Source organism: Orcinus orca, chromosome 16 (assembly GCF_937001465.1).
Source record: "Orcinus orca chromosome 16, mOrcOrc1.1, whole genome shotgun sequence".
Taxonomy (NCBI): Eukaryota; Metazoa; Chordata; class Mammalia; order Artiodactyla; family Delphinidae; genus Orcinus; species Orcinus orca.
The window spans coordinates 56,673,134-56,693,651 of NC_064574.1; the positions used below are offsets into that span (position 1 = coordinate 56,673,134).

The 20,518-nt window shown below is 51.4% G+C and overlaps 1 protein-coding gene across 1 annotated transcript; it reads right to left on the bottom strand.

Moving 5' to 3' along the window:
- Positions 1-5,720: 5,720 nt before the first annotated feature.
- TMEM114 (transmembrane protein 114) lies at positions 5,721-20,449 on the bottom strand. Its single transcript, XM_004270201.2, has 4 exons — positions 20,177-20,449; positions 19,838-19,918; positions 9,759-9,896; positions 5,721-8,629 (listed from the first exon to the last, which is right to left on the bottom strand). The coding sequence occupies exons 1-4, from the start codon at positions 20,394-20,396 to the stop codon at positions 8,397-8,399; spliced, it is 672 nt and encodes a 223-aa protein (XP_004270249.1). The 5' UTR covers positions 20,397-20,449; the 3' UTR covers positions 5,721-8,396.
- Between the last annotated feature and the right edge of the window lie 69 nt (positions 20,450-20,518).

Consider the following 20,518-nt stretch of genomic DNA (forward strand, 5'->3'; position numbering starts at 1 on the left):
CCTGGCAGAGGACTTGGCACAGAAAGGCTCTCAGGAGACATGTGCGGGATTTAATTGGATGAAACGGGCTTGGGGAGGACCATCCGTGGGCCCATTTTACAGACAAGAAGACTGAGGCCCAGAGGGAGACAGGAACGTCCCCAAAGCCACAACCCTGAGCAGGAAGAGGTGCATCCGTCTGTTGCCCGCCTTCCTCAGACCTCTCTGCCTCGATCTTGCACCACTCCCCAGTCTCAGCTGGGCCAAGGTGTGATCCTGGGGGTCTCGGAGCCCCTGCTGGAGAAGGGTCTCATAGCCCCCAGGGCAGAGGTTTGGGCAGCCGTGATGGTGAGAGACTGGGACGAGCATCTTCCCTTCCCAGACACCTTGGAGAAACACCTTCCTCCTGGGGCCTGACCCTGCCGGGCTCCCCCTGCAGGCGGGCCGAGCGGAAGGAGAGGGCAAAGTGCTTGCAAAGCCGGGTTCTGTCTGCAGCCTCTGAAAAGACCCACGGCACCCACGGCTGATTGTAACAAGATGCAGAATAAAATTTACGCCCCCACCCAGGAGAATCATAGAAGAGGTGAGATGCGGGTGGCAACGCACAGTGCAAAGATCAGAAGTTCGGCGTGGATGACGCTGGCTTTGAACCCTGACTGCGCGGAGGACTGTGCAGCCGCGGGTGTTCCCAGCCTCAGCCCAGGGCCCGTGGCGCTGGCCTCCTAGGGATGCTGTAAGAATCGAACCCCATGGCACGGGTGAGGAGCGCCTGGTGTGTAGTAGGTGCATAATAAATGCTCTTTGCTTCTCTGCGCCTTCTCATCCCAGTCTTTCTCCTCCTTCCGTCACTTTTTCTTCCTCTTCCCCCTCCCCCATACTGTAGTCCCTGCATCCCAAGAGGCCCTCAAATCCCAGATGGGGAACCTCCCGAGAGCCAGGTGACCGTCCCCCTCCCCCGAGGGGCAGGGAGGAAGCAGGGGCTCCAGGGTCGTAGGTGAAAGGAGGGCTGGGAGTCTGCGCTGCCCTGGGGGCTGCCCAACACGCCCCGCCCCCAGACCCCCGTTGCCTGCCAGCCCGGAACAAGCTCACAGTCCCCTTTGTGTCACCCACCCCCTCGATCTGAGGGTCTCTCCTGCACCCTGAATCCTTTGCATTCGGTTTTTTTTCTTGTGTTTTTCTTAATTTTAATTTTTATTGGAGTATAGTTGCTTTACAACGTTGTTACTTTCTGCTGTACAGCAAAGTAAATCAGTCATTCGTATACATATATCCCCACTTTTTTGGATTTCCTTCCCATTTAGGTCACCACAGAGCACTGAGTTCCTTGTGCTATACAGTAGGTTTTCACTGGTTATCTATTTTATACATAGTAGTGTATATATGTCAATCCATTCTCCCAATTCATCCCACCCACCTCCCCCCTTGGTATCCATACATTTGTTCTCTACATCTGTGTCTCTATTTCTGCTTTGCAAATAAGTTCGTCTGTACCATTTTTCTCAATTCCACATAAAAGCGATATTATGCGATGTTTGGTTTTCTCTTTCTGACTTACTTCACTCTGGTCCATCCACTCCGCAAATGGCACAATTGTTCTTTTTTATGGCTGAGTAGTATTCCGTTGAATAAACGTACCACATCTTCTTTATCCATTCCTCTGTTGATGGACATTTCGGTTGCTTCCATGTCCTGGCTATTGTGAATAGTGCTGCTATGAACATTGGGGTGCATGTGTCTTTCTGAACTATGGTTTTCTCCAGGTATATGCATCTCTGGTTTTTCGTTGTCCGTTTCACTCTCTGTTCCTCTCTCAGATTCTCTGCCCTTCTTTCCGCCTTTTTCTGAACCTCCCTGGGTCTCTTCCTGTCTCTCTCTCTTCTTTCTCTGGACGCAGCTCCTTCCTCTCTGTCTTCCTCTGTCTTCTGTCCACTCCTCTCTGTCTGCACCTCTGTCTTTATCTCTTTTACTGTTGTTGATATGTTTCTCTGGGCCTCTCGTGGGTGTGGGTGTGGGTGTGGGTCCATCTGTTATTCTGTCCTTCTCTCTCACTCTCTCTCCCTTCCCCCATCCTCCAGACGCTCCAGCGGGGACCCAAATATTTGGGAAAGTTCAGGCAGCTGTTGGAACAGGCAGAGGTTGTGCGTCTTCCTCAGTGTTCACAGAGGCCTCATATCAGCGTCTCTGCCCTTGGGTATCATGTGCTGGGAAATGACAGACGGAAATTCACTGACGGGATAAGCAAAGGCCATGGGTTGCTCCCTTTTTGGCTATAAAGGAAATCCAGGCCTCTGACTCTCGAGGGAGCAGCCCACGATGTCAGAGGATGGGAAACAAGTGACCACGCTGAAGCCCTGAAGCCCTGAAGCCAGGGTCTGGGTCCTGGTTGTCTCACCTGCAGCATCAAGTCCCCATTCTGCAGATGAGGAGCCTGGGGGCCGCAGGCTCCTTATCTGCAAAATGGGGCAACAGTGCCTGCTCTGCGAGCTCCTGTCTCCCCCAGTCTCTTCCCCTCACCGCAGCCAGGATCCTATCAGCCCTGAGGCTCATCTCCAGGAAAAGGCACCGAGGTCAGCTTGGGGAGACCAAGGCCAGGTCTTCACTCAACCCATGTGTCCAGCCTCCAGGGAGACTCCCCTTCCAGACCCTACAAGAGGGGCCCAGGAAACACTCATGAATTGATGAATCAATGACTGGTTCTTCAATCCTGCTCAGCAGAGGACCAGCTCCATGGGACACTGTGGTCACTGCCAAGGTCACACTCCCCACGCACCCATCCCTGCCCCTCCTCCACTTCTTTCTAGAACCTCTTCCCAGGTGACTTACCCTATGTTTTATCCATCATGTTTATTGTCTGTATGTCACACACAACAGACACACACACACAAATGTCAACTCCATGATGACAGGGGTTTTTGCCGCTTTTGTTCATGGCTAAATTCCCAGTGCTCCAAACAGCACCTGGCACATCAGACATCCAGTAAGTAATAGTTGTTAAATGAATGAGTGAATGGAGTGATAAATGCGTGAATGAGTGAAGGCATGAATGAATGAATGAGTGATGGATGGGTGATAGATGGATGGATGAGCGAATGAATCAATTAATGGACAAATGTATGAAGTAGTGAATGAATGAATGACCAATGAATGAATGAGTGTATAAGTGAGTGAAGAAATGAATGAAGAGATGAGTGGATGGGTACATGAATATATAAATTATGAACAAATCCGCGGATGGATGGTTGGAGGGTGGACGAGTGTGTGAGTAAATGAGGGGAATGAATGGACGAGTGAATGAATGAACCTTCACTGCCAGGCAGGGTCATCTCCGAGGGGGCAGTGGGACAGTTCCATGGCCCATCCAGCCAGGTCTGGACTTGAGGACACAGGTCTGGGCCGAGCTTCCACCGCAAAGGGGAGGCACCTACTTACCCTTCTTCTTGTCCTATTTACCTTTTTATGAGCAAAAGTCGCCTCCCCTGAACCCCCAAACCCCCCCTGAATCCAAGCCACGCCTCCCCCAGTCCAAGCTCTTTCATCTCACCTGGGTGATAGGAGAAGCCCCTCCCTGCCATCTGCTCTCCACTCACCAGACCAAAGGAGCTTCAGCAGTTGTTCTCACACCACCCCTGCACAGCACAGTCACCTGGGGAACTTTTTAAAAATACCAGTGCCTGGGCCCACTTTTGAGGTTTTGATTCCTTTAGGTTCAGTTGTTAGAAGTTTGATTTTATTTTAAAGCCCCTGAATGATGCCTGGGTTGAGAACCGCTGTCTTGAAGCCGATGCATCTCTGCACCATCTCTGGAGGTGTCCCATTGCTCCCAAAGCAGGAATGGAATGGGATGGGATGGGATGGAATAGAAGAATAGAATAGAATAGTATAGAATAGAATCCTAAACCCAGCTTAATCATCAGCACCTCCTTACCCTGGACCATGGGCACTCTCCAGCCCACATCTTCTGCCTCCTTATCACCCCTCTAACGTCCATCACTCTCCCTCAATGCTCCTTCCTTCTTTCCCTCAAACACGTAAGCTTGTTCCCACCTCAGGTACTTTGCACTTGCTGCCACCTGCCTGGTCCTCTGTTTCCCCACCTGGTAGGTTCCTCACTTGAGTCTCAGCACAATGCCACCTCTTCCAAGAAGCCCTCCCTGACTCTCCTTCCTAGAGTAGCACCTCCCAGCCACCCTCCAGCTCACGGCCCTGTTTTCTTCACTATGTGAATTTCTCATGGGTACTATTGGTTCATGCGTGTACCATCTGTTTCCATGTAACTGCAGGGATTTTGTCAGTCATCCCCATTGACGTGTCCTCAGACCCCCCAGAACAGTTCTTGACACATAACAGGTGTTTGGTAAATATTTATTTAATGAATGAGATTCTTTTCAGCCGTGTTGTCAGTTCCTTTAGAACACACATGCTTTCTCTTGTTATTATTCCTTTCGTTCCCCTAGCAGGGTTTTTCACCTTCGGCACTTTGACATGAGGGACTAGACGGTTCTTTGTGGTGGGAGCATCCTGTGCACTGTGGAAGTTGAGCAGCACCCCTGGCCTCCACCCACTAGATGCCAGTAGCACTCGTCCCCAGTAATGACAACCAAAAATGTCTCCAGACATTCCCAAAAGCCCCAGGTGGAGAGGGAGCGGCGAATCGCCCCAGTTGAGACACCCTGCCCTGCAGTATTTAACCCACTGCTGGGCACTCAGGAAGCTGAGAACAAATGTCCCTGGACTGATTGGAATGTCAAGTCCAGCCTCAGTTCCACCATGTGACCAGCAGGTGGCAGCAAAGACCGCTCTCTCACTAGCACGGTTGCTCTCGCTTTGTGAAAAAAATTTTCTTTCCTCAGCCTAGAAACTGGTTTTGCAACCACGTTCACGCGGTGCAATGGGACTTTGTGAGCCATCCACTCAGTTTGCGCTTTTCCGAACTAGAGCAAAAGAGAAGCAGCAGCAACATCCTGAACCCAAGAGCAGACAGGGTCGGCAGAAGTGGAAAGGAAATCATCTTGGAATCAGGCAGATCTGAATTTCAGTCCTAGTTGTACCCTTTCTCTCCTTAATTTAGTCCACCTGTGCCTCGGTTCCCTGACCTGTACCCTGCCTCGCTTGTCTCCAGTCATCACCAACAACCATGTTTCACCTGCCAGTCTCTCCTCAACCATGTGGCCGCTCAGAGAGCAAGGGCTTGCTCTGGTGGGTCACTGCCCCTAGTTCCCTCCATGAAATGCCCTGTCCTCGGGGGTTTGTTGAACGACTGATTGATTGATGAGCTCGTTGAGCAATGCAGGTAAGGGATGACTCAATGGGTTTCAGCTGTGATGGTGTCATGCCATGCTGAGGATGATGACATCATGGAGATGGTCATGTTATGATGAGGAGGAGGATGTCATAGTTCAAGTAATGATGTCATGGTCAGGAGGAGGATGTCATGGTCAGGAGATGTCATGGTGAGAGTAAGGGTGTCATGGTGGGGTGAGGTCATGGTGAGGATGATGACATCATGCAGTTGATAATGGTGTTCTCATGGTCCACACCAGTGGTCCCCAAACCTCTTGCCATCAGCCCTGCCCGGGCAGTTTCTTTTCTTTTCTTTTCTTTTTGAATTTATTGTATTTATTTTTTAATTTATTTTTGGGCTGCATCAGGTCTTAGTTGTGGTACACGGGATCTTTCGTTGTGGCTCGCAGGCTTCTCTCTAGTTGTGGCATGCTGGTTTTCTCTCTCTGGTTGTGGCACGTGGGCTCTATCGTTTGCGGCACGCAGCTCTCTAGTTGAGGCGCGCGAGCTCAGTAGTTGTGGCGTGTGGGCTTAGTTGCTCCGTGGCATGTGGAATCTCAGTTCCCCGACCAGGGATCTAACCCGCGTCCCTGCATTGGAAGGCCAATTCTTTACCACTGGACCACCAGGGAAGCCCCTCAGGCAGTTTCTTAAACCTGAGGTTCCCCAATCCCTCCCCACATCTCATGACTCAGCATCTTACAGGAACAGGTTCTAAACCTTAGCTGATGTTGGAATCATCTGAAGAGGCCTTAAAAATTATCGGTGCCTGGACTCCCTCCCTAGAGGTGATCAGAGCAGGGATTCAGCCCCGGAATCAGGGGTTTTAAGATGCCCTCATGATTCTAATATGCAGGAAGGTGACAGCCAGCCCTGCCACTTAACAAACTCCCAGGTCAGTGTGATACAAAGGGTGATCCCAGACCAGGAGCATCTGCACCACCTGGGAACCGGTGAGAACTGTGAACTGTGGGACCCCACCCAGCCCCACTGACTCAGAGACTCTGGCCAGGTGGATTTGGACATGCAGCCACCTTGGGGCCCCCATCCCCATGGGCCGAAATATCAGGATAAAAGAGGGATGGAATTTTCTGGGGGAGGGACGAAGTGTTACAATTAGTCCCCAAAGATCACCCTATCAATTGACCGACTCCGTGGGAAACTTTCAACTCCGTATTCTAGACCAAAGCTCCACCCCACACGATAAACACCCTGTATCAAAACTGGAGTGATTTTCACCCCAAAGGAGCCAAGTCTTCTCAATACCAACAGGGCTGAGGAGATAGGTGCACCCCCTCACCCAGACTCGCTGTAGCCACGCCAAGAAAACATCTTCCTCTGGCCACACAACTGCTATGGGGTGTCATTATTTCAGAGAAGAAGGGCTGCAATATGTCACCAGGACCCGGCCTGTGATAGTACAGACCTCCCATGCTAGTGCAGAAGCGAGCCACAACCCCTGCTGCTTTCAAGGAGACCGCGTGTGTTTACGCTGTGTAAATCCTCCCAATCAAAGCTGGTTAGAGATGCGGGATCGCCAGCCCCGCACCCCACCTACTGAATCAGAGGCTGCATTTTCATAAGATCTCCATGAATTTGAGATGTGCCAGTATGAACCAGATGCCAGGCCGCTCTCCTTCTTGAGGTTTTTATTGTTGTCGTTCCCCCAAATGCAGCCTCTTATGGAGCTGAGACCATCACCACAGGAAATCCCACCTGTGTTTTATAAAGTCACACACAGGCATCTGTCGGGGTTCTAAGCCAGTCTGGTGCTCATCTCAACCCAGGCTGTACTTCGGGGAAAACCGGAGCAGTTCTGGAAGCTAACGGTGCTTGGGCCCCCAACCCCAGAGACTGTGATTTCATGGCCTGAGGTGACACCTGGGCATTTTTTAAATTCCCCGGGTGACTGCAGCGGGGTGTTAGGGTTGAGATCTGCTGATGCCCATGCATAGGCCTTATTCAGGGGATGTCAGGGGACTTAGCACGTGACACTGGTTATGTGTTTCCCAGCGTGTTTAAATCTCACTGGCCTTGGATCTGGGAACTGGACTCCATCAACACTTTGATGTGGAAACTATTTCTATCACAGGCTCGGGGTGTCCTGAGCTCACAGGTAGCGTTTGGAATGAAGGCTAAATGCAAAGCCGACGGTCCAGGAGATGCTCGTTGTGTTTGGAGCATCACTGTTTCCCACTAAGTGTGAGTGCGGGTAATGCTCTCCTCCGCGGCGAGCTTGCCGATGAGCGCCTCTTGGGCATCACAAGTTTGCTTGTTGCCCTTCCTGCTGATTGTGGCTTGCTGACCCTTCCTCTCCTCCCATGAGGACCTCCTGGCACCTGCGAAGTGACACATGAATGGGACCACTGACCGCCTGAACGTCCAAGAGGGGCTTTCATCTCTGGGATGACTCTGTGTTGTTTCAAAAGCGAGTCGCTGACCACGGAGAATCATTGCATTAACTGAGCCTTTTCTGCTTGAGGCTCAGGACTCTAGACCAGGTGAGCACGAGCCCGGCTGGGGTCAGGGAGGACACGTCCACCTCCTGGTTGCTGCGAAGCCCAGATCTCTGCTGCCTGCCCTCCAATTTCCCACGGTGCCTCCCGCCTGGTTCCAGGTCGCGGGAAGCATGAAGCCCGGGGTCTGAGACGCAGCATCCTCCACACACAGGATCCATGTCGCAGCCAGCCGGCATGCACCTGCTCAGGAAAGCTGTGATAAAGGAGAACATGCCTCTAGCTTGCTGTGTGTTTTTGCAACACTTACCTAACCTCTCTGGTCCTCCGTTTCTTTCACAAAGAAGAGAAACCCATCCAAAGGGCAGGAGTGAGGATGAAGTGAAGCCAGAGGAGACTCACGGAGGTTGCAATCAGTAAGTTCTGTACATGATGAAGGAGGTGCTTTTGCTTTTTCATGGGTTTGGCACTCAGCCTCCTCCAGCCCACACGAGACACACGTGCCTAGACAGAGCACACACCGTGCCAGGCAGCACTCAGATAGCAGCCAGGGCTGGAGCCCGGTCCACAGCGGCTCTCAGGTGGTGGCCTTTGAGGAAGAGGAAGCCGCAGCCCACCGAGATGGGTCCATGAGGCCCCCACGCCAAACCCCTCCCTCCCACCACGACCAGGCATCGGGGCTCAGATGGCCTGGTCCTGCCTCCATCTCAGGCTGAGCAGGCGGGCTGCTGCCAGGAAGGCCGCCCCGGTGAGGAGCTCGGCGATGAAGCTGATCCAGCCCAGGGCCAGGGACCAGCCGAAGCGGATGTCCACCTGGTCCAGCAGGGCCTTCTCCTCCATGAGAAACAGCGCCTCCCGGAAGGCGGCGGCTGAATACGCGATGTAGACGCTGATGCCCGCGAGGGTCACCAAGGCTGAAGGGGTTGCAAAGGAGAGCAGATCAGACCCCCATTCCCGGGCCCTGCCCCTCCTTCCCCCTGCCGGTCCCCCTGCTCAGTGTGCTCCCTCCTCCCTTCCCCTCCCTTCCTGCCACTGGTAACTCCTGCCCATCCCCGCATCTCAGCTCCTGGCGATTCCTGGACCCCGCCCCCCACGAGCCAGTCCAACCCACCATGGGGTTTCACAGCATCACATGGCCCTCCATCACTTCCCAGGTCAGAATTTGTTTGTGAAACGACTTAACCAATGCCTGTCTGCCCCAATGTGAGCTCCAGAGGGTCCACCCTGGATGCCCAGCCCCCAGAGCAGCACCCTGCACACGGCAGTGCTCCATGCATACGTTATTAGAACGCACTGTCCAGTCCCATAGCCACTGGCCCCACACGGCTCTTTAAACTTTTATTAATTTAAATGAACATCTCAGCTCCACGTTGGCACCTGCCACACGCCAAGTGCTCGTTGCCTGTTTCGTGGCAAATTAGAGAATTTCTCCATCAGGAGAGTTCCCCTGGAAGGTGCTGTTTGGAGAATTAGTCACTGGGCAAACTATTAATGCCAATATTAATAATAATAGCAGGTGGGTTGAGGGGATCAGAGCCTCACCGTATTCTCATCTCCAGGCATTACTTTTCTTTATTTCCCTCCATGGATTCTGCGTGTGTGTGTCATTACTGTTCTTGTTCTTTTTTAAGGTCCATTTCAAATGCACCAGAAGCAGGGAGGCCATAAAACAACCAGCTGTGAGTTTGGTTTTAATCAATCAAAGCAACGCCTGTCAGGATGGCAGGTGCACATGAAAGACTGAGGGTGGCCAGAGTGAGGGTCTCCCTCCAGCCCATGGCCCTAACGCTGACGCTCTCATAACACGCTTCTTCTGTGAAATAATGAAAGCGATTCTCAGAATCTGCTCTCACCCCTATGCTTCTCTCTTGGGAACACAGACCCAGGGACCCTGGGTGGGGAGCTACTGATCCCTTCCAGCTAGGAGATCACAGGAGGGGGAAGCAAGCCCCAGAAACGATGGGACCCCCCCAACCCTTCCCTTCTGGGGGATCGGGCACGGCCCCTCCTGGAACCCGGGCCCCGTGCAGGGTGGGCACCTACCTCCAAAGAGGAAGAGGGTCCCCGTGAGCAGGAGAAGGAGGGAGGCTCGCAGGAGGAAGCTCAGAAACCCTGTCATCCCCCCAAAAACCATCAGGATGAGGCTGAGGGGCAGCAGAATCACAAACGTCCCATGCATGGCTTAGGGGAGACAGGAGGACAGCAGGTTACTAACATCCTTCTGTTAATCAACAGACATTCACTGAGCACCTCCTGTGGGCCAGCACCCAAACGCTGGGGGAAGAAATCAACACCACTGCTGCTTATAATAATGATGGTAGGGCTTGCCTGGTGGCGCAGTGGTTGAGAGTCCGCCTGCCGATGCAGGGGACACGGGTTCGTGCCCCGGTCCGGGAAGATCCCACATGCCGCGGAGCGGCTGGGCCCGTGAGCCATGGCCGCTGAGCCTGCGCGTCCGGAGCCTGTGCTCCACAACGGGAGAGGCCACAACACTGAGAGGCCCGCGTACCGCAAAAAAAAATAATAATAATGATAATAATATTATTAATAGCAACAGTTATCGAGGCTCAGCTATGCCAGACTTTGTGCTGTATGAGTATCAGCTCAAGTAATTCTCACACACCCTGCGAGGGAAGTATTGTCCTTGTTCATTCGCTTCTTCACTCAGCACATGTGTATTGAGTGCATGCTTTGTGCCAGGCTCTGTCCCCGGCACAGCGGATTCAGCGGCAAATCCACCAGGACTCCTGCCCTCGTCGGGCTGTGTGGATTCAAGCAAGTGAACAAATAAGTGACAAAGTTGAGAGGTGGTGACAAACTCCTGGGGCGGGGCGTGAATAAAGCAGAGGAGGGGCCAGAGCAGTGGCTCCACTGAAGAAGTGACATTGGAGCAAAGACCTGAAGAAGGCGAGGGAGGCAGCTGCGCAAGGGCCGGAAGGGAGGGGCCGCAGGGAGGGGCGGGGGCGGAGTCTGAGATGGGAGGGCGTGTGCCCGGTGCGGCTGAGGCTGGCCAAAGCCGGCGAGGGCAGCGGGGAGTCAGGGAGGGGAAGGCAGTGCAGGAGGAAGGCAGAGTTAACAGCAGCTCACGTGGGGCTCCTGAGCCAACGGGAAGATTTTGAACTTCTCTCTGAATGAGATGGAGGCCACCAGACAGTTTGGGGCGGAAGAAACTAGAATTTAACTTCAGTTTCTAAAGGTCGCTCTGGCCACTATATTGAGAGTGGACAGCAGAGGGCGTAGTGGGTTGAAAGGCGGCTCCCAAGTTCACATCCAGCAGGAACCTGTGAATGTGACCTCATTAGGGACAAGAGTCGTTGCCGATGTAACGAAGTCCAGGGTCTCCAGATGAGCTCATCTCGGGTGAGACCCAATGACTTTATTTATTTATTTAAACATCTTTATTGGAGTATAATTGCTTTACAATGGTGTGTTAGTTTCTGCTGCATAACAGAGTGAATCAGCTATACGTATACATATATCCCCATATCTCTTCCCTCTTGCATCTCCCTCCTTCCCACCCTCCCTATCCCACCCCTCCAGGTGGTCACAAAGCACCGAGCTGATCTCCCTGTGCTATGCGGCTGCTTCCCACTAGCTAGCTATTTTACATTTGGTAGTGTATATATGTCCATGCCACTCTCTCACTTCGTCCCAGCTTACCCTTCCCCCTCCCCGTGTCCTCAAGTCCATTCTCTAGGTCTGTGTCTTTATTCCTGTTCTGCCCCTAGGTTCTTCAGAACCTTTTTTATTTTTTTTAGATTCCATATATATGTGTTAGCATATGGTACTTGTTTTTCTCTTTCTGACTTACTTCACTCTGTATGACAGTCTCTAGGTCCATCCACCTCACTACAAATAACTCAATTTCGTTTCTTTTTATGGCTGAATAATATTCCATTGTATATATGTGCCACATCTTCTTTATCTATTCATCTGTCGATTGTCACTTAGGTTGCTTCCATGTCCTGGCTATTGTAAATAGAGCTGCAATGAACATTGTGGTACATGACTCTTTTTGAATTTTTGTTTTCTCAGGGTATATGCCCAGTAGTGGGATTGCTGGATCGTATGGTAGTTCTATTTTTAGTTTTTTAAGGAAGCTCCATACTGTTCTCCACAGTGGCTGTATCAATTTACATTCCCACCGACAGTGCAAGAGGGTTCCTTTTTCTTCACACCCTCTCCAGCATTCAGCGTTTGTAGATGTTTTGATGATGGCCATTCTGACTGGTGTGAGGTGATACCTCATTGTAGTTTTGATTTGCATTTCTCTAATATTAGTGACGTTGAGCATACTTTCATGTCTCTGTTGGCAATCTGTATATCTTCTTTGACTTTATAAGAGAAAGGGGGGGAAATACAGAGGAGAAGATGAGGTGAAAACAGAGATGGAGATCAGAGTAATGCTTCTACAAGGCAAGGACCACCCAGGAGGGACGGCAGCCCCCAGAAGCCAGGAGTGAGGGCTGGAATGGGTTCTCCCCCAGAACCTCCAGAAGGACCAATCCTGCTGACACCTTGATTTTGGACTTCTGACCTCCAGAACTTGAGACCATAAATTCCTGTTGTTTTAAGCCACCGAGCTTGCGGTAACTTCTCAGCTGGCCGAGAAAACAGTACAGGGACCAAGCTGGAAGCAGGAAGACCATGGGGTGGCTACTGCAATAACCCTGGACCTGGATGGAAGCAGTGGGGTGGTGAGAAGTGGTCAGGTCCCAGGTATATTTTGAAGGTAAAACAAGCAACCACTTTGATGAGAGTAGGAGAAAAAGAGAGGGGCAAGGTGACACTGAGATTTAGGGCCTGAGCCACGGGATGGATGAGTTGCCATCTGCCAAGATGGGAAAGATGGGGGAGGCAGAGTGGGCTGCGGTGGATACCAGGACTTGTCAAGGGTGAGACGCCTGCTGGACTCCAAGCAGAGATGCCACAAGCAGTGGTTTACAGTAGAGCAGAGTTCAGTGGGAGATCTGGGTGGGTGTCAATATGGTACCATTATTATGAAGGTTGGAACAGAGAGCAGACAGAGTGGGACCCAACTCAGCCAGGGTGTTTGAGAAAATCTCACAGGGGCTGAGCTGCAGCTAAGACGTGAAGGAATGCGGCTTCACCAGAGGACGGAGGCGATAGTCAACAAGTGTGTATCCAGCACCTGCCAGGTTCCAGGGCTCAGCAGGGAGCAAAGCCAGCAAGGATGCAGGAGTTCATATCCTTCCCAGCCACTGGAAGCATCCTCTGCTGGAGAAGAGTGACAGGTGGGGGGATGAGCAGGAGAGAATAGGGGGAGGTCAGAGAAAGAATGACTCAGAAAAGTGCCACCAGCATCCATCCCCCCCTCCTCTGACCCCAAATTGCTTGTCTTTTGTGAGTCACTTAATCCTCAGAACCCCATTTTCACATCCATGAAATGGAGGTCATAATGTGCAGCTCATGGTATTATCATAAGAACAATGTGTGTGGAGAAAATGGAGAGTTCCATAGAGCAAGTATTAAATAAACCATAACCCTGCCAACAATAAAGATGATGAAGATAATCACTCAGTCGGACTTCCACTGTGATCAAATCACTTTGTCTTCAAGACCCTAAATGCCACCAGCCTTGGCAAGTCGAGGAAACAAAGCTGATTTCCTCTCCGGGACTGTCACACGATAAAATGTGATTCCAGGGGGCGGGACCTGTAGTCCTTCCTCCTTCCCTCCTTCCTTCCCTCCCTCCCTCCCTCCCTCCCTTCCTTCCTTCCTTCCTTCCTTCTTTCTTTCCTTTCTTTCTAAAGGAAAAACTTTGGGAAAGGAAGCACAACAGCTGGTGTGAAAACCTGGTTCTGTAAGCTCTGTCTCCTGCATGGCATTGTCTCCAGATGATGGCTGAGAAATGAAATCATTTCTCATTTAGAAAGTAATGAGGTTTCCCGGAGCTGGTTTGGCCCAGCAGTCCCATGTGTGAGGTCCCCAGCCAACGCTGCTGCTGAGTTCGCGTCCATGTTCAATTAAATGTCTGTGCAAGAACAGGACACCCGCTGGGAAAGCTGTAAGATCTCCTGCTGAAATTTGGTTTAGTGTATATATATATTTTTTTGGTATGTGCCTTGGTATTTTTTATTTTCTGATTTTCAGGACTGCTGTCTGGGGACATAAATATTGATTCTGAGTTATGTTCTACTTGGAAATGTCCCCACCTCCAGTCACATCTCACTCAGAAACAAACGTCTATGGGCCCCATAGAGCCTGGGGCTGCTGCAGGGGACAAGGTCTCTGCCCTCATGGAGACCACAGTCCAGTACAGGAGACAGACTAGTAGGAAATAAAGGGGATAATTACAGACCAAGTGTCACAAAGGACATGAGTGTGATGATGCAGAAAAACAGGGTGGGCAGCGAGGGGGGTGCACTTCTATAGATGAGATCGTTGTTTTAATTTCCTAGAGCTGACATAACAAATTACTACAAACTAGGTGTCTTAATAGCAGGAGGAATTTATTCTCTCACGGTTCTGGAGGCCCTAAGTCCAAAATCAAGGTGTCAGCAGGACCGCGCTCCCTTCAGAGACTCCAGGGGAGAATCCTTCCTTGACTCTTCCAGCTTCTGGCAGTTGCCGGCAGTCCTTGGCATTCCTTGGCTCGTGGCAGCATCCCTCCGTCCACCTTCATCTTCCTATGACCTTCTTTTCTCTCCTCTGTGATTCTCCTTTGTTTTACCAGGACACTCACAGGATTTAGGTTAATCCACAATGATCTCATCTCGAGAGCCTTAACTCAGTTACACCTGCGAAGTTACTTTTCCCAAATGAGGTCCCATTCACAGGTACCGAGGGTTAGGATGTGGACACATCTTTTGTGGGGGGGCGGTGATACCTTTCAATCCACTACAGTGTTTACAGTAGGAGCTCAAGACATGAGAGCTAAGATTACCGTCTAGAGTTAATAATACTAATAATGTTGGAGATCAGGAAGATAACTAACATGCAGCCCTGTCCTCAAGGAAGCTATGTTCTGATGACAGTAGACTCGAAAATTTACAAAAATTATAAAAATCCACTTCCTTACCAGGCATAATAGGACTGAATATCTCTGAGCATTTCTTGGAGTCTCCAAGTCATACTGACAAGGTTTGAAAATAAAGATAGTGACACTTTCCCCTTTGGGAAATGGTTCCTGAGACTTCCTTCTTTCGCCAGAGCTTCTGATGTTTCTGGAGAATACTTCTCTGCTCTCTTTAAGAGAAGGACTGTTACTTCGCTAACCACCCCGGGGCTTCCTGACCTCGCAAGCATTCTGCAAGGCTGCTTTTCCCATCGAGCTATTCTTTGAACAGTGCAATAATGAATCATTCACACAGTTATCCTTGGCGTGAACGACTTGGCATTTTTCTGGGTTTGCTTTTCCTTTGCAGCAAAGCACTTCTGAGCCGAAAAGATCTCTTGCACCTGGTACGTATTTGCTCTTGATGGAAAAAAATGACCTGTCAACATTATTAGTGTTATTAATTCTACATGGTAATCTTAGTTCTCACGTGTTGAGTTCCTCCTGTAGGCAGTGGAGGATAGCAGAACTCTGAACCCAAGAAACAGGCTAGGAACTTTTCCCCTGGTCTGCCGTGGCCTCCGGTCTTGGCACACTCACGTTATACTGGAATTACCCTCGGTGTAGCATCATTCTAAAAGAATAGAGACTGCCTGGGTTCAAATCCCAGATCAACCAGTTACCGTGCAAACTTTGGTAACTTACCTAACCTCTCTGTGCCTCGGTTTCCTCATTTGAAAAGTGAGGAGCATAATAACAGTACCTGCCTCGTGGGTCTGTTGTGAAGCTTAAATGGGTTAAACACGTAAAGACCTCAGGACAGGGTTTGGCACACAGCACCTGTTCTGTAATCATTGACTGTTATTTTTATTGCCTTTCAACCACTCCACTGAAAGTGGTCCCCACCTCCTTTTATTACATGCCCCTGTTTCATTTCCTTTGTTACACCTACTACTATTTGAAGCCATTTTATGTTAATTTATTCACTGGTCCGTGTGTTTATTGTCTGTCTCCTGCACTAGACACTAAGCCTATGTGGCAAGGACCCCACCTGTCTCATCATGTTTTATCCCCAGCACTAAGCAAAGGCATTTGCAATGATTAGCTCCATTTTACAGATGAGAAGCCTGAGGTTCAGGGAGACAATATGACTTAGAGCAGAAGGAGGAGACAATAACTGACCTCCTGCTTTGGGTGATACCCTACGCTGGATGCTTTCCTTCTGTGATCTCATTTCATCTCAAAACAGCCCAGTTATTTTCTTAATTTATTATTTTATTGAAGTATAGTTGAATGACAATGTTGTGTTAACTACTGCTGCACAGCAGAGTGACTCAGTCATACATATATATACATTCTTTTTCATATTCTTTTCCATCCACAGGATATTGAATATAGTTCCCTGTGCTATACAGTAGGACCTTGCTGTTTATAAAACAGCCCATTTATGGAAGGAGGTGGCTGGCCAGAGGTCACACAGCTGGGAGGAAGGAGTGCCCTTATCTATGATGTGGCTGACCCCACCCCCCACATCCTGCTGGGAGAGGCACATGACTCAGCTCAGCCAATCAGCACATTCCTTCCCTTCGGCCACACTGACTGGCTCAGACCTGGGCACGTGATCCAATCTAGTCCAGTCAGAGACATACCTGGAGGTTTTGCAGAATGACTGGGCAACAGGCTCCTTCTGCTTAGGTTGCTGATTCTGGAGAGGATTTAGTTGAAAGCAGAACCCAAACAGAAGCAAAGCCCAGAGAGGAGAAAAAGAAATCGAGTTTAGCTCTGGATCCCAGGGGGCTTGAGCTTTTCAGTTTCGTGGACCAGGAATTCCTTTTCTGTTTCAACTAGTATGATTTGAGTTTCCGTCACTTACCATCAAAAGACTCCTGGCTGATACAGCTAGCCTGGTTGGTTCTAGACTGTGGCTCTTTTATGTAAACTGTGCTGAATTTGAAGACCCCCCCCCCCCCCGCCACCAAAACAAATTCCAGTCCCTAGCCAGGGAACCAAACCCATGACATCCCCAGAGCTAATCAGGAAGATAAAACATCCAAGCAAGGTGGATTTTTATTGGGTACTGAAGTAGGCTACCTGCTTGGATTTTCTTGGAGGGAAAACCAATGGTTCTTCCCATACACCCCCGCGGGGATTTGTCTAGGAGGCTGACTCACAGAACACGCTGCTTGTCACCTGGCCTCTCTCCTCTATGGGCTCTGCATAAAGGGAATGAAACGTCTTCATATAATAAAAGAACTTGGACAACATTCAAAACTCTTTCTGGGGATAAAGAGATTCTGTGAAAAAGCTCTCTCTGGGGGTGATTTGCAGTGAGCACGAGGTCTGACGCGCAGCCTCCTCTCTGTGATGATACAATGGTAGTAAGAGCAGCTAACACTTACGGCAGACTTAAAGGAGCCAGACACTGCCTGAGGCTCTTTAAATATACTCTCCCACTTCATCCTTGAATTAGCCTTATGAGGAGACATGACAGTTATCTTCATTTTGCCCATGGGGGAGCTGAGGCTCGGAGAGGTAAGAAATTTGCCCAAAGCCACGTGCCTAGTTGGTGGTGAAGCAGGGCGTTAGACCTAGGGCCAAAGGAACAGATGAACAGACTGTGGATGTGAGTTTTGCCTGTTTCTCAAAACCCTGGACAACACACGGTTGGTTCATTATCAAGTTTCAGGAAGAGGCCAGACCAGTGGTGACTGTGGTTAGCCATCCAGTTTACTCACTGATGTGATAAGCAGGCTGAATGCCAGCACCCAGCCCAGCAAAGGGCCATAGATGTGACTGCATCTAAAGGAGGCTGGGGGGACTTCCCTGGTGGTGCAGTGGTTAAGAATCTGCCTGCCAGTGCAGGGACACGGGTTAGAGCCCTGGTCCAGGAAGATCCCACATGCCGCGGAGCAACCAAGCCCGTGCGCCACAACTACTGAGCCCGCATGCCACAACTGCTGAGCCCGCACGCCACACCTACTGAAGCCCTCGTGCCTAGAGCCCATGCTCCACAACCAGAGAAGCCACCGCAATGAGAAGCCCACGCACCGCAGCAAAGAGTAGCCCCCGCTCGCCACAACTAGAGAAAGCCCATGCGCAGCAACGCAGACCCGACACGGCCAAAAATAAATAAAATAATAATAAATAAAAAATAAATAAAATAAGCTGCACAGGAAAAATTTTAAAGTCCAAAGAGACACCAACTTTGTTTTAAGGCTGTAGTAGCTTGATACACCATCTCCTTGCTACCTTCTCCAGCCTTCTCTGTGGACCACAGCACTACATTCAGAAGCCTGTTAGCCAACACAGGAGTTTTTGAACAGGAATTCTTTATTACTCTTGATATGCTCTGAGGACACCCAAAGTTCCTCCTAGCACAGCTTGGGGCTGAGGACAGAGTTCGTGAGACCACTTCCTTTCCTCCACCCCCCTCATATTCCAAGCATCTAGGGGATATCTCCTTCAATGGAACTTCATTCAGTGGTGTGCTGGAGCTGGATTGTATCACAGAGTCAGCTGTTAAGTTTTCAGCAGTATGAGGAGCCAGTTGACATCATGGTGACAGCCTGAAACTGACCACAGTGGGAATATTTACACCACAGAGATTGGCAAATGCCACAAATCAAGACTCTCCCCTCCCGCAGACAGCCAATTGTTAAATATCTTCCAGCCCACCACTGGACTTTAGAGAAAGAGTCTGGTTCATTCATATACTCATTCAGTCATTCAACAAATTTGGATTGAGTTCTACCTCTAAATAATAGAGTTTGCATTCACTCTCATGCCTGCTCAGCAAACCTTGGCTCATGGGCTACTCTATACCAGGCTCTGTGCTAAACACAGGGAATCCAGCAGTGGCAAGAAAGACGTGGTCCCTGCCCTCATGGAGCTCAGGGTCGAAAAAAATGCCACACAACCTGTAGCACGAGTAGGAGCTGACCAAGTCAAGCTGGAAGGATGGGAGCAGGGAGACTCCAGTTGGAGGCAACAGCATGTGCGAAGTTCCTGTGGCAGGAGGAAACTTAGCACCTCTCCAGGAACTGGACCAAGGCCAGCATAGCTGGAGAGGAAGGAGCAAAGGGGAGAGTGGAGTTGGAGAGGGACCCTGGCAGCCCTTGTGGGCCATGCTAGGGACTTGTCTTCATTCTAAGAGTCACATCCCCAAGCCTCACTCAGTAAGTCTATCAAAAGCTGCGCATACTTTTCAAGGTCTATGGAACTCAGTCCTCATTTCCTCATCATGTCCTTTCTGTGGTACCTCTCTGGGCCTCAGTTTCCTCTTTGGAAAAATAAAGATTAAGACAGAGATGACAAAGAACTTCATAGGGAGGCTGTGGAGATGAAATGAGGACACAGATGGAGAGCGTTCAGCTCCATGTCTGGCCAGCTGCGAGCCTCAGTGAATCGAACTATGACTCTGACTTCCCTCCTTCCTCCACTGTTTATTCAGCCCGTTTGCTTTCTCAAATTCTATCCTCCCACCTTTCCAGAGTTCCAATCACCGTGCCAGGCACTGGGAAATCAGCCAGGAACAACAGACACATGGTCCCTGGCGACAGGGAGCCGTCCTCTGCCTCCTGGTTGCCTCTCTTGAATCATTCAACAAATATTTACTGCATCCCTGCTACTGCCAAGCGCTTGTTCTCAACACCGAGGATGCAGAGAAGGCTGACAAGGGGTTGTGACAGTCAGCTCCCCGGGCTGGTTTAGGTTTCTCTTCGGGCTCCCAGCCACCCTCCCTCGTGCTGCTTGTCACTCTGAAATGTAACTGCGCACTTCCACCTCGGTCTCACCAGCTAGTCTGTGCGCCCCCTGAGCGCCTGGCCTGGGCCTTCGGCAGCAGCACGGTGCCTGGCGCACAGAAAGCCTTCAGCCAACGTTTGTTGAATGAATCCTCAACCACACGTTACGGGTGGAGCAAGTGGACCCCGGTTCCTGCTCCTACGCGCGTTCCCCTCTCCCGCCGGTGCCAGAGGCCGCCCCGACCGCCCTCTCCAACGCAGCGCCAACGCCCCCCACCCCACCTCGCCTGCTGTTTGGACAAAAGCTCCCAAACTGGTGTCCAGCCCCGGGTCCTCCCCCATCCCACACTCCCCGGACTCACTGAGAAGTTGTCGGCTCGAGTCGCTGAAGGTCACGTTCTCCTGCCAGAAGGGGTTCATCAGCGGCGCGCACGGGCTCTGGACTGGATGGGGCAGAGGACTCGGTGGGCGGGGGCCCCGGGGTTCGGACCCCGGACCAAGGCTTCGCCCCGGCGCCTCTCGGAACTGCGAAGGCAGCCCCAGAAGCCCTGCCCACCTGCCCTTCCGACCCCAGATACCGCGTTTCGCGCCCCGGGGCTTGGGGGGCGGATGCGCTCCAAGCAACAAGTCCCGGGCGAGCCCGGCGCCGCGCAGGGGCGGCGGTGGCGGCCACCGCCCCGGGTACCCGGGTACATCCTTACCCCGGCAGGTCCGCCAGAGGCCGGAGTGCGAGCTCAGAGGTTCGAGCTGGCTGCGGTTGGAGGCCCCTGCCGGGTCCCGCGCCCCCGGGCCGCTCCGCTGCAGCCGCTCTGTGTCAATGATGTACCAGAAGTCCGTGCCGATGGCGGCCGCCAGGAGCACAAAGCTGAGCGCCCCGCTCAGCGCCGCCGCGCCGGCCAGCGCTCCCAGGTGCACCCGCATCGCCGAGCCGGGACCCCACGCGCCGCCCGCAGCCCCCCGCGCCGCCTCCCGCGTCCCTGAGCGCGGAACCGGAGAGCCGGCCTCCGGACCTCGATCCCTCCCTCCGACCCTGGCTCCGCCTC

What these genes read in the sequence shown, in the direction of transcription:
- TMEM114 (XM_004270201.2), bottom strand. Translation starts at nt 20,396, where the DNA reads ATGCGGGTGCACCTGGGAGCGCTGGCCGGCGCGGCGGCGCTGAGCGGG. An exon ending in CTCGAGCCGACAACTTCTCA is followed by an intron (nt 9,897 to 19,837) that starts GTGAGTCCGGGG and finishes GTCTCCCCTAAG; the next exon opens with CCATGCATGGGACGTTTGTG. An exon ending in GACCCTCTTCCTCTTTGGAG is followed by an intron (nt 8,630 to 9,758) that starts GTAGGTGCCCAC and finishes CAACCCCTTCAG; the next exon opens with CCTTGGTGACCCTCGCGGGC.